This window comes from Dermacentor variabilis, chromosome 2 (assembly GCF_050947875.1).
Source record: "Dermacentor variabilis isolate Ectoservices chromosome 2, ASM5094787v1, whole genome shotgun sequence".
NCBI classification, from domain to species: Eukaryota; Metazoa; Arthropoda; class Arachnida; order Ixodida; family Ixodidae; genus Dermacentor; species Dermacentor variabilis.
The window spans coordinates 269,357,998-269,372,167 of record NC_134569.1 but is presented as its reverse complement, the minus strand read 5'-3'; the positions used below and the strand labels follow the sequence as shown (position 1 = coordinate 269,372,167).

At 47.2% G+C, this 14,170-nt stretch overlaps 1 protein-coding gene across 8 annotated transcripts in view; it reads left to right on the top strand.

Annotated features, from left to right (window-relative positions):
• The window catches only part of LOC142573293 (very long-chain specific acyl-CoA dehydrogenase, mitochondrial-like), a 291,200-nt gene that overhangs the window by 102,421 nt on the left and 174,609 nt on the right, over positions 1-14,170 (top strand). For all 8 annotated transcript variants that reach the window (XM_075682933.1, XM_075682934.1, XM_075682931.1 and 5 more), the window contains 2 exons: positions 11,923-11,987; positions 12,677-12,880. In XM_075682933.1, the coding sequence (XP_075539048.1) occupies positions 11,923-11,987; positions 12,677-12,880 (269 nt within the window). The remainder of the gene's footprint in view (positions 1-11,922; positions 11,988-12,676; positions 12,881-14,170) is intronic.

The following is a 14,170-nucleotide window of genomic DNA, read 5'->3' as shown; positions in this document are numbered from 1 at the left end:
TTTCACTACACATGTATTAAGCTGGCACATATGGTTCAGATACAGATACCTGTATGCGGACTTGCACGACGTTGATGCGGAGATTAGGATAATTATGACACCCGTAAGGAAGAGGCAGCTGACGGCCGTAAGCTGTTGCGTTCTTTCCGCCAAACTACCCGGCCTGGTAGTGCTGTAAAGATGCTGTATAAAAGTGACACGCGGTGACAGGGAAATTATTATACTTAGCAGCCGACCATACGTTTTGTAGCTTAGGTCTTCTTGTGCGCTTGTGCTACCCTTATTAATGAGCCATTTCTTGACTATGTAACCGCGTTTGTGTGGATGCGTAGACGTGTGCTTTTTGTTGTACTTGTAAAATGCAAATAAAATATTTTCAGGCTTACTCAATCTTTGGTGTCGTGTGCGTTTATTCCAGTCTAGGCCATCGTGCCACCTGGAAACCGCATTCTGTCAGTAGCCCTACACGAAATGCAACAGCTGGAGCGCGGCGGCACAACTCGGGGTAACGGCGGCGTAATAAACGAAAAACCGCTCGGGATGCCCTTAAAAGTCAGTTGAGAGTGTGCCTTAACTCGATATGACTCAGCGCGACATGTATTCTGCTGCACCTCGATCGTGTTCCCGCCAGTTTGGTTGCTGTGTGGCAAACGTAGCGCCTACTTATATATGTAGGCGTTACGTTTGCCACACAGCAATTAAACTCGCGGGAGCACGATCAAGGCGCAGCAGCCAGAAACCCAGTAAAGCCACAGAACACCTGGTAAACTGTGCAAAACCCCGTTTCCGTTTCCTGTTGTACAGCGCCACCCGTGGTCGCATACTTTAGTTCATGACGCCACCGCTACGCTTATTTCCGTAGCACTGTGGAAGGTACAGTTTCCCTTCTCTAAGTTTGTATAGGTGTTCTGTGCCCTAGGCACCTAGGATCAGGTCACGTGAGGGATTTTTGTACGACGCACGCCCCGCGCTCTAAAACAAACCGTGCAAAAACCGAGAGAGGGATGCGCGCGAAAAACATTCTGTATTTCCACATAGTGGCAGCACATGACAGAAAAGAAAAAGTTAGGAAATTGGCGCGCATATACGGGGGACGCGGCTTTCGCATCGCGAAAAATGACCGAAAAACCAATTTTTCGAAAATCACATTTTCAGTTTTTGTATCCATTTCTCTACCTGATTCCAAAATATCTTCCCTGAAAATTGCTTAGAAGTGCTTTAAAAAAATTGTTGTATTAGCCACGGTGACGAGAAGTTTGCGGAAATCGCAAAAGGACGGTGTTTTTCAAGCCACGATATCTCCGTAACGGCGCAACCATGGGCGCAACCGAGCGCCGCCATCTTGGTCGCAACAGAAAGAGCATTTCTTCAGCTTCATTCAGCTTCAAATCTGCCGCCTTCCCGGCCTCCTCCGAGCGAAAACAAACGCAGAAAAAGCAAAAGTTTCGAGGTCTTGCGGAGGTTCCTGATTGGCGGCACACGCCACGTGACAGCGGCGCGCGGCCCCGTTGGTCTCCGGAGTGGTTGCCCCTAGCAACGGCGGGCGAAGTGCCGCGCGTCGTCTGCTCTTCCCGCAGCTACGTTCTCCATCGCCCGTATCACGAGCCTCTCCATAGTTTCGGTAGCGGCTCCGAAGCTCCGTGGTGTAGTTTCGCGTTGGATCTCGGCTGTGATCATGGATCGGCGACGGCGCAAGAAGAAATACAAAACTTCGCATCAATTTCGCGGCCGTAAGCGCAAGTCTCCGATGCCCAAAAGTAAAGCGTCGTCAACAGCTTCCAGTGCTGATTCTGCTGATGTTCAGTGCGGCGCGGACATCGCGGACACACAGCAGCAGTTCCCTCAATGTATGGATGCCTCGGACCCGCAACCAAGCACCTCGCGCGCCGACGACTCAGACCCGCAACCAAGCACCTCGCGCGCCGACGGCTCGGACCCGCGACGACGTATCTTGCGCGCCGACGTCTCTGACCCGCGACGTCTCGGATCCGCGACCAAGGATCAAGCACCTCGCGCGCCGACGACTCGGATCCGCGACCAAGCACCTCGCGCGTGGATGAAACGCAGTCAGATTCGGCAGTACAATTCAGGCTCACTTGGAACCGCACTACATACCAATAGAAGCTTCTCGTGGGCGAGCCGAGACAGTGCAGCTTCACTCAGTTCTGTTTCGGCGACCGAGAGAAAAATGAAGCTCACAGGTGAGAGAGGAAGTTGTGCCGATGTGGAGCTGGCGGATGAGTTTTTGGTTGTGCAGGTCACAGCATTGAATGCTTTGTACAAGAATGCCTTGTGCCAAGAATGCTCTCAGTCGGGACTGACTGTTCATTTGGGAACAAGGCATGGACTGGCTGCACGAATGCTACTGACCTGCAATGCCTGCGGCATTGTTGCAAGTGAATGGTCATCGCCGCGAGTAGAGGGTGGTAAGGCTTTTTGACGTGAATATGCGTGCAATGCAAGCAATTAAAACCACCGGCAGAGGGGCAACTGCACTGACTGACTTTTGGTCAGTAATGAACGTTTCACACAGAGGCTTGCACCATAAGACATTTCAAAGACATCTGAAATCAAAATTCAGGCCTGCTGGTGAGATGGCTGCGGAAGTCTCTTTTCTGATGCTGTGGCAACCGTGTGGAAAGTTTACAGCGAAATGGACCTGGCATTCACAAAAAATGTGACGATAGTCTACGACGGGACATGGATGACACGTGGTCATGCATCCCATATTAGTGTGGGCACAATAATTGGATATTACACTGGTTTGGTGCTTGACTGCGTTGTGCTCTCAAACAGATGCCATGGATGCACGCTTGGGCCGAAAGAAAACGATGAAGGCTACAGTGAATGGAAAGAGAATCACGTGTGCCACATAAACACCGATGCAAACTCAAGCTGAGTGGAGGTCGAGGCAGCGTTGATCTTGTTCAGATGGTCACTGGAACGAAATGACCTCTGCTACACATCTATTGTTTGTGATGGGGATAGCCGTACTTTCCAGGCCCTTTGTGAAGACAAGGCTTATGGCTTCATCACATTCAACAAAGAGGACTGTATCAATCACGTAAAAAAGAGGATGGGTACAGCCCTGCGAACACTTGTCTCAAAAAGCAGAAGTAACAATTAGAGGGAAGGGTGGCCTGACCCAAGACCTAATCAAAAAGCTCGCCAATTATTATGGCATGGTCATACGTAACAATAGTGAAGTAGATGATATGCAAAGGGACATAGTGGCAACCTTCTATCATATCACTTCAACAGATAAAGACCCTCATCATGAGCCCTGCCCTCCAGGACCCCTGAGCTGGTGCAGACGCCGGGCTGCAGAAGCTGAAGGTAAAGCTCTGCCAGAACACAAGTACGAATTGGCAACACATGTTTCAGCTGCGTTGCTGCCTGTGTATCAACGCCTCTCGGATCCTCAGCTACTCAGCCGTTGCCAAGGCAAGAAGACTCAGAATGCAGCCGAGAGTCTCCACTCTGTCATTTGGTTAATTCTACCAAAAGAGTGTAATGCTTCATTGATCACAGCAGAGACAGCTGTCAATGAGGCAGTCTGCAAGTACAACGCCGGAACGCTTCGTGCATACAGACAGTTTTGTGCCTCACTTGGCTTGAAGCCAGGAAAGCATTCCCTTCAATGAGCAGCAGAAAAGGATGCCCTACAAAAAAAAAAAGGGCATCGAAAAAGCATCAGATGAAAGGCCACATGCCCAAGAAGCCCTGCTGTGCTAAGGACACCAAGGAATACAATTCTGGTGCATTTTAGAAGAGTGGAGGCAAGGCAAAACTTTGAAGGCCTTTTTCTCAAAACTGTGTTTTTGCCTTTCTGCTCAGTTTGCGGAGCTAATTTCTTTGTTACCGTTTGGCCTATTCAGACTCTTTTTTTTTGTCTTGTTCCTTGGGCTACAGTGCAGGTCGTGACATTCTTGCTTTTAGGCCTTGACGTTTTATAAATTTATGATGTGGCTATTCGTTCACCCCGAAAGTGTGCTTGATACAAAGGTAACATAAAAAATGACACTCCAAAAAATATGTGTTGAAAAAAAGAAGCAAGAATGTCACGACCTTCAGCTTGCATTTAGCTATGCAGTCAGTACTTAAAAAGACTTCTATCACGTTTTTTAAGTTCCCCAGGCTCTTCACTAAGTTTGAGGTTGAAACATTCTGCTGAATCAAATTTAATAAAATGTTCTCAAGGTATCACTCCGAAACTCTTATGGTAGCATCAGGGAGACATTGTAAACATTTGTGCCAATTTTCATCAAAATCCATGAAGAAATAAGAAAGTTGATTTTCAAAGCCACGTCCCCCTTTAAACGTACAGACAGTGATGTAAATATACGGCTTCGACCATTTTTGGACTTGTTCGCGGCACCGTATATTTACGTCATTGACCCTCAAAGGGTTAGTGAGATTTTGATTGGATCAAATAATGCAGATGCCTACTGGCACCAGACAGCAGGTCCGAATTATCCAATTTTCCAAATTAACGAGGTTTTACTGTGTTCATCTGAACTCTGTGTACGCTTGTTGAGTTTCCTTATAGTAATGTACTCCAAATATCCTGATGCTATGTCTTTTAACACCGGGAGAGCGAAGAAGGGCCAGTTGGGAATGTGACTGTTATGCTTGAGAAACCATGTCTTTGCAACATTGCTCAGGTAAAATGCGATATTCGGCAGTTTGTACGTATCATCCCAGCAGCTTAAGGTAGCTGACACGTTTGTTATTATAGAGGCAGTCTTCAATGTCAGCACCACATAGTCCAGTGAATACCTGGGCTGTGGCTAGTAATCATCCCATAGGATGGTAACAAGAATGGGTTGGTAGAGGTACAGGAGGGTGGCTCACAACATGGCAGTGGTGAAGCAAACCTGTACATGGCTCCAGGAGGATTCCAAATGGAAGACACCAAGTTCAAAGAGCACTTTTGCTACTTGAGAGATAGGCTGATTGAATGCTTGATTTTGGAAAATGTGTGACTGACCAGGCATGAAGGTGATGGAGGAGAATAAGTGAGAACGGAGGAATGCTTGCCACAGTTGTGGAATGGCTGTGCCAGTCACACCAAAAAGTACCAAGACCGGTCCATTGAGCCATCTTGCTCCAAAACTGCATTTTAGTGGAAAGCACCAAAGGAAAAAGAGTGAAATCCTTGTTCTATTGATGCTTTCTTCCTAGTAGAACTGAAACCGAACATAAAGGGAGGAGAAGTAGAGGGTGAAATAACTGCGTAGGCACATATGCAAGAGCAAGCATCATCTCAAGAGATACTGATACTCATTATCTGATAAGTTAATAGAAAGTACACTCACACACATATTTGCACCTGAATTGCAAATGAGAAAAGCCTCATGAATTTCACATGCTCTTTTGTCGCTGTATATTGACACTGTCACAGTATTCTCACTAAGCACTTGGTCCGATTGCCTTCTTCCTTCCTTCCTACAAATTGCAACCTAAAAAGTTTTTTTTTCCTTGTTTAAATAATAACCAATCAAACAGTCAATTTAAATAATCACCAACCAGCCACCTTTTTGCAAAGCTTCATTCTTAATGCGCACTATTGAAGCATTTTGCAAAAATATTAGTATCACATTTCGGTTATTTCCACAGTGTTTCAGTAGTTGGTTGGAACTTCTAATAAATAGCAGAGAATTCTTGCTTTATAGTCAAAAATAATTTAGGGAGATAGTCAGTGTTGCCACGTGATCAAGCACAATTTTTTAGAGAAGTGTTGGAGAGGGCCACCTTGATTGCATTAAATAATGCATATGCCTGCAAGGACCAGAGGACAAGTCAGAATTATAAGATTTTCCGAAAAAACGAGGGCCAAATTGACAAGGTTTTACTGTATGCTCAATATGGAGCTCAATGTGTAGGACAAAGGGCGCAGAGTGCAATCCTTCAGAATGCACCTCTGATGCCCAAGTGCAGGTTTTTTTCTAAGACCCAAGCCTGGATGCAACCTTGACACGGAGTGTGGCAGCAGAATGGGCTTGCTCTAGTGCTGCACAGGGTGTGCTATGGTGGCTGCGGCATTCCCTTGCACAGCAAAGGACTGCGGCCTTGATGCCTGGCTCTAGCAGCCGCGTCATGATAGTCGACTCGTATATGCTTGTCTATCTGGGGATACATTGAAGGGGAACATGCAAGAAAAACACTAAACCAGTATAGACTGATAGACTGATTAAGTATATTCTTTCAAAACTCTGCTTTCATAAATATCGTAGTAATGGGTTGACCAGAAGAAAGAATCAGTCGGAGTTCCATTTTAAAAATTTTGCTTCACAAGCCCAGTGCAGATCATGTCACATATTTCTAAATATCTTTTTGTATTTGAGCCACTGTGGCTTATTAAATGTTCTTGGATCTCTATAAGTTCATCTTTGATTTAGCCAATTGAAAGAATTTAGCCAATCTTTACTCCTAAAAAAAAGAAATAAGCTAGAGCAGACGCCTTCAAAATTCGGCCTCGTGGCAAGCTGCTGCATAAATATATAGATGGCATTGCCACCGGTCTTTCGTTTCTGCATCTTTTCCAGCTTATCGAGCTTTTTTTCACAGTTAGAGTATAGTTCCTTTTTTTCGTATTGTAGAAGGGTAATTTACCAGTGCAGTACAAATTATTTCTCCCTCAAGTTTCACTTTAAGGAACTTCGAGTAGTCAAATCAAAGACCTCCACTGCAAACGAGACAAAGCAGGAGCACCAAGTGTTGATGCGAAACTATCAATAGCACAATATTGATAGTACTCTTGGTAGCATAGTATTGATATTGATAGTATTATCAATAAGGTCTGCTCGCTCAGCATACCGCACGTAAGCACTCTAAAAGACACCATTTCACTGTTCTCAATTGTATGAACTAAATGTTACTGATGGTCAGTTATGGCAATATTTCTGGTAACATCACTAGCCAAGAATCGCAAAACTATCGACTGCACTGTCAATAGCAAAATGTCATAATACTATTGATAGTGCTCTCAAAAGTAATACTATCATTATTATTTTTACACCAGTTATTGATTGCTTACAAAGAATTGTGCAGGTCCCACATAGTGTTGGAATCGGAAGTTATGCAAAGCAATTCCCTGGTAGCTGGCCATGGCATCAATTCTGCAGCGGTGCACACCTTGACCAGCTCTTTAACTCTTTTGATGACTTCAAGCAGGCACTCGTGCAGCTCGGACATGCTGAGAGTCGGAAAGAATGTCGGCTTGTTGAGCTTTTCGATCATCGCAAGCACGTTCCCCTTCCTCTGCGCCTAGTAGTACCCCAGTAGTACAGCAGAACCTCGTTCATACGTTTTGGAAAAGAAGTGCGAGAAAAAACGTACTAACCGGGAAAACGTATGATCCGAAGTAACAAAAATTTCACACACTCAACTATCGTTGACATCTACGAAATGCAAAGCGTTGTGTGGATCATTGCAGCACAAGACACCGATGCACATCGAGCTGGTGGTGCCCCGGTGGACCGGAACGCGTTTTGTTGTTTTCTTATTGCTTGGGGTTTTAAGTGGCCGACGGGAAACCGAAACGAAATCAAGCTGGTGGGCGATGCAGAATGCCGCCAAAGCGAAACGGGATGCCCATGTCGTGCCGCCTGCAGCAGGGAATGGCAGCACATTTGGATTCCCGCCTACTAAAAGCATGCTACCAATGCCACATACACGACGTACTGTTAAACAGATAGGTGAAGATGTTTATCGCAATAGGTTTGGCGGCAATAGCTGTGAATATGGCATGCGATGACCTGGGTGCAGATTTGCTTGTACCGGAATAAGAAACTGTGTGCACCATTCTTTTTATGTGAGATGGGCGACTGTGTACTGTTCTTGATCACATGCGCCTCGCACATTTTCTTGTTCACATGGGACCTAGCAGCCGGAAAACATGTACAATCGCAGTCTGCAGCAGGGAACGGCGGTGGGTTTCAGTTATCGCCTATTAAATGCGTGCTCTACGCTTCCAACGGTGCCACGTTCTGTGAAACAGGTAGGCGAAGATGCTTATCGCAATGGGATTGGTCATGGTGATAGCTGTCATGTCCTCATGCAATGACCCCGGAGATGATTTGCTGGTACTGAAATGAGAAACTGAGTGCGCGCTGGCATTTTCATGTGGACGGGCGGGCGAGTATTGCGGTGAAGCTGCCTTGGCAGGCACCTATACATAGTTCTTGATTGCACACACCTCGCACATTTTCTTGTTTACATGGGATTTAGTGGCCAGAAAACGTATCACACGATCGCAGTTTGGCGATGTGCTGAATGTTTGTGCTGAAAAATAGTGTTTGTATGAACTAGTAAAAAATGTGCGACTTGATTGGGTCATTTTTTGTGTTCTCGACTGCGAATGTTGCCGCTGGGAAAATATACGTAATGGGAATGTATCAACGAAGCTATACTGCACTCCATCCTTGAGCTACCAAAGTAAACCTCTGAGGAATGCAATGTCCGAGTTTCTCGACAAAGCTGCGGTCTTTCAAGAGCTTCTTTGTAAGCGTCGGGAGCCGGTTGGAGTGTGAGATGAGAAAGTTGCTTTTGAATTGCTGTTTGTGCGGCGGAAACCACCATCCGGTGTTCCGCAGCCAACTTAACTGGATCTCCCCCTTCCCAACACACGCGCACACACACATATACATACTCAAATACACGTGACAGGGATCTACAGTTGACTACGGTGTGTGGCAATCTGCCTGCATATCATATTGATCACAAATAAAGGCAGGGACAGTGGAAGAGAACACACAAACAACACTCTTCCTCTGTCCCCATCTTTATTTTCGGTCAATATGATATGCAGTAAACACCAACTAGGCCAAACTGAAGTTCTTCTGAAGCAAGCTGCCTGTTTCATGGGGCGACGATGCATGTGCCCTGCCCTAGCAGATTAGCCGCAAAAAGTTATGGAAGGGTCGCGCGCATCGCCACGCGCCGGGAAGTCCCCTAGAAAAAGAAAAGAATAAGCGCTCGGATGCACACCACTGCAAACACTCGTCGTGCCATGTACCGGGTTGAAACTCTGCTGGCAGCTCGACGTTGTTGCAGTGCCGAAAACGTGCATAGCGTAAGACTGCATTTCCACTTTAAAACATAAAGCGGCCAGGGCTTCATGCAAGTGGTTTGGACTGAACTGTGAGCCAGGTAGTTGCCGCCTTTCATTGATGGCTAGCAAATTTAATGAAAAACCCGTGCGTTACACTTAGATGACCCTTAAAAACATCATGTTGCTAATGAAGTCTTCTTGCAGCGTCGGTCCTCACATGCTGTTGGTGGCAGGGCGTGCCTGACTTCACGTACTCGTTTAAAGTGTGGTAACACCGGTTCAATACGAGACCGACAAGACGCCCACGTCGACGATTGACTGACTATTCAGTGCAATGCGTCCTTGAAAGCATTTGTCATACCAAGGCGACAACAACGCAACCGACGAGTGTGAGTTGTCGCTCTGCGATGGGCTTTGTCAACAACACCGACAAAATCAGTGTGCCAACCGTAGTTCGACCGAACCCTGCGCTATCGGTTATTGAACTGACAGCGCGATATAGCGACAGTGCCTTCACTTGTATATACAATTATTTGCGCTCAAAGTGAGTCAAAACATACCTTTGAAGTTGAAATGCACAAGCTTCACCCTCTCAAGCCGTGCACATGAACTTTGTGCCAATGTTGATCCTCTTCAGGAAAGGTTAAGTCTGGTGCTGTCGTGTTCGTGCACCCGATACCGGCAGACTTGAACTGAAATGGCTTTTATAGTTCAGTTCTGTCCTTAGCAATTTGAAATCAACTACCTCTTGCACGGCATGTACACAGTAAGTGGCAAGCGGCAACACAGTGCTGTGCCAACATCTGTATATTTTTATACCTGTAAGCTGCCGGTGACATTCGCTATTTAGATGGGTGGGTCTGTACTTGGTATGCTGACACATTTATCAATTCCAGAGAGGTGCTGTTTACCTCTGCGTCAAACAAGAAAAGAGGGACGATGGAGGATGGAGTTGATATACAGCAGCATAAACAACCGTCTCACTCAGTTATACCAACGGTGTCAGTGATGGTATCCACGTTTTCGCGAAACAACAACACGGCAGGCCTATAGTGAGCCCTTAATTTATTTGAGCAGTTTTCTCTAATAATGTTTTATGGCATGCGCAAGCAGTAAGTATGATAGAGTTAAAGAAAGGCGAGAATCAGAAATAAATTAGCCCGTTATACGTTATATGGATCACAGTTGCCATGTTTGAGTGGTTCGGCCACTCATATTGGCTCGTCTCGGGGTGGAACAACACGGCACATATGTGCAGATATGTATTTTTTGCTACGTGTTGACGTAATTTTATATCCCTGAGGCACCTTTGCCTCTATATTTGATGCTAAAAGTGATCTGCGTGTGCAGATGTCCATGTAAACAAGTGTATCGCTTTGATAAATCTGGCGTTGAAGGCTGCGCTCGAAGACTTCTTGAATATGTGAAATGTCAAAATAATGCCTAAAAAGAATACAACACTCTAGCTCCAAGTGCAGAAATCAGCGACAACAAATGGAGCGCAGCGTGCCTTTATCGCCCACACTTTTTGCAGAACAGCGCTCTCTAGCCTGCTCACCCAGTAGTCATTGAGTGCTTGATGGCTTCAAGGAATGACATTCTGCCCTGGAGAAGCCATTAATAATGATTTGCGATCCACGAAACGCGCAACTGACACATACCCAACATGGGCGCAGGTCATGGAGTAAGACATTTAGGAGGTGAAACTCCTGTCAGCGCGAGCAAGCTCGGGTGACCAGATAAGGTCACAATTGTTGTATGCGCCGACGGGGCCGTATACAGTGGCGGCTGCATGCGGCGCGTCGTAGAAGCCGCACCGGAAAAAAAAAAAATGCAGCGCCCGGGCAGGCAGCTCCGGCGTTGCTCCGGCGCGCTCTCAACGGCGGTAATTTCTTTCCAGGCTGCCAGGCACCGCCAGCACGATAACAACTCCGCGGGCTTGTGACCTTTTCTGGTCGCTGCAAACAGCGGAGTTTCCACTCCTAAATGTTTCTTGGTCCGTGGCGCAGGTACAAAAATCAACCGGCGAAAGCCCCAGCACCCTTCCAAAACGTTTCCAGCAGCGGGCGGCAGAGGGCAGCACAGGAAAATGAAAAAGGCAGAATGGAATGCGAAAAAGTTGCTCAGCAGCGCTGCTGCGACCGCAAAGAGATGTCGGCTACGAGGTTTTACTTTTTGCCATTGTTGGCTCTGTTGTTGTCGTAGTGTCGACTAGCGACAGTGATGAGGACGACATGGAAAGCAACAGCATGGGCGATTCAGGCCCGACAATGGCAAAAGCTGCGCGTTACATGAGCCTCGTAACCGTCGCGATGAGAACAGCACCCCGCAATGAAGAAGGCGCCCCACAAATTCTGCAGCGCTAACGCCCGTGTGCATGGAGAACATGCAAAGCCAACGAGGATCTGCCATGCAAGTGTTTGCTGAGAAGAGGGGGCTGGCTGAAAAGCTGGTTCGCAGCATCAGTAAGTTTGAGGCCGCTATAGTTGCTGGTAGGCCACTGCAGCATGAAACAAAAATAACACTTTTGTCACGTGAAGTGAATAAATACTGCATGTTTCTTTCCCTTTCATCGCACTCACTCTGAGTTCCGTTTTTGACAAGTAAGTGGCCGATCTCATGTTATTTCTTTTAAGCAGTACTACCATTTAGTGCGTACTTTCTCCGAGCTCTGGCTAACTACGGTTTAACAAGTATCGATAGTCAATTTACCAATAGTTTTGAGTTTTGCATCAGTAGCATCAAGTCTACGTGCCACAAAAAGAAAGAAAGAAGTGGGAATTGTGGGGACTTAGACAGGACTGTTGCATTGCAGTTGGCAACACTGTTGCATAAGCTTGTGTATCCATGCTGCTTTTCCTGCGCAGTGCTGACAGCTGACCAGACAGAGACACTGGGGATGCTGTTGGACCCGCTCAACAGGTTTCTGACGGTGAGTGGGCCACACCTTCTGGCACGGTCTGCTGAAGAGTCACGCGCTCCTTGAAAAGAGTGCCATGACAAGTGCACCAAGTGGTTTGGCCCAAGCTTGAATGCTTAAAGGGAACACAGCAACCTTCTTAGCTGTTAAATGCATGTTTAAATCATATTTTATAGATCACCGTGGGGTAGTCAACTCCCTCGAGAGTGGACTCGCTCAGTCTGGCCCGCTCGTGAGTCTGAGCCCGTACGTCAATGTGTTCACATGGTTTTGGGTCAGAACTTTAGTCCAGGGTTCGATTAAAGTTCTTCTGATCAGGTGAAATGATGATAAAGAAGTTGGAGTCACTGACTAAGTCGATGTGGAAAACAGAGATGTTCTGGAGTGCCTACGGGCTTTGAAATGTCTGTTTTTCACCTTCATTTGGTCATTGGCCACACCTTCTTCAGGGTCAGAGCTTGTGTGAGTGGAGTTGAAGTAAATTTTAATCACGTGTGACTTTCGAGTCGCATTATCTTATAATAGAGCATTTATGAAAACGATGAACACGCAGACAAGAAACCTTAATTTCAGGAATCCTGTTCATTGTGTGAGAATATTTTAGTTTTGCCAGTAGGGCCTTAAGGTGTAAGCCTCGCCAGAAAGGATCAGTTTCTGAGTCCTTTCCAAATGAGGGCAAGATGTGCTGTGGGTCCATGCAGGAGGTGAACAATGCCGACGCGAACGATGCCAACGAACGCATTGCGGACGAGACGATGCAGGCGCTGAAGGCAATGGGAGGCTTTGGCATGCAAGTGCCTCCCGAGCTGGGAGGCATTGGGGCCACCAACTGCCAGACGGCACGCCTGAGCGAGACCATCGGCCAGTATGACCTGGCACTGGGCATCACGCTTGGAGCACACCAGGTGCGTTTTCACTGGCACCGTAACAGTGAACTATCGGTGTGAAATTATGCTGTGCATCTTGTATCCGCTGTGCTGTGCGGCTGGCGATCTTCGGGGAAGCGACCGTCGGAAAGGCACCGGCATGCCTGTGGCGGCGACTCGCTTTGAAAAGACGACAATATTTCAGTCTCCAGCCCGTTGGCACCACCATGTCTGCTGTGACGACTCACTTTGTAAGGACCACAATGCGCCGCGTCCCCAAGCGACCGACGCCGAGATGTCTAGGCGTAGTTGGCAGAGCAAATATTGTTAGTGTGTACGCCGACACCGTCACGGTCTGTTTGGAGCGGGGGAGCTCCGGGAAGATGTTTTGCAGAGCCATCTAACACAGCGTAGAAGTCGTCACTCAATGGACAGACGCGGCGGCCACTGTCTGCTGAGTCGACTGGGATTAAGAGGCGCCTGCTTGGGGCAGTACTGTGTCTGCGAGAACCCTCTCACCTTGGTATGGTCAGTGAAACCTGCGCCGAAGTGAGTCTTCTTTGCTTTGTCGAATGCCTCAGTTCCGGAACCCTCTCCCTCAAAGGCGGGTTGGCTACGATGACTTTCGACGCTCCGAATTCGTCGACGGTGAACATCTGTTTTCTCTCACCTAGGGATCTAGGGAGGGCAGAGTGTTTATAAGCAGCGGTTGCGTGGCTTCTGAGTGTGACTACACGTCACCGCTAATGCTTGTGGAAAGCCCTAATAAGGACCCTAGTCCATGTGTTGATTACAGGAAGTTAAATGCCATCACTAGGGATCAGCTGTACCTGATGCCCAATATTGAGGAACGAATAGAAAGAGTTAGTGCTGCTAAATACATTTCAACTATAGATCTCATGCGGGGATATCGGAAAGTTCCCCTTTCGGAAAGTGCCAACCGCTATGGCACATTTATCACCTGTAGGCACTTTTCGCCCTCTCGCCCTCAGCTTCGGGCTGAAGAAGGCGCCATTTAGCTTCTCTGAGTTAATGGATATTGTCATAAAGACTTGCAGCAGTTCGCATTGCCGTATCTTGATGATGTAGCAATATACGCGGACAGCTGGGAAAAGCATGTATCGCACCTCAAACAGGTGTTCTCACGGTTGAGGGAAGCCGGCTTAACGATGAAGGCGGAAAAGTGTAGGTTTGAGGTTACTTATCTGGGCCATGTTGGCGGCCAGGGCACGAGATGGCCGGCCGAGCTGAAAACAGCTACGATGGGAGAATTTTCTTAGCCGTGCACGAAAACAGACCTTCGTTCATTTTTGGGACATGTGGGGTACT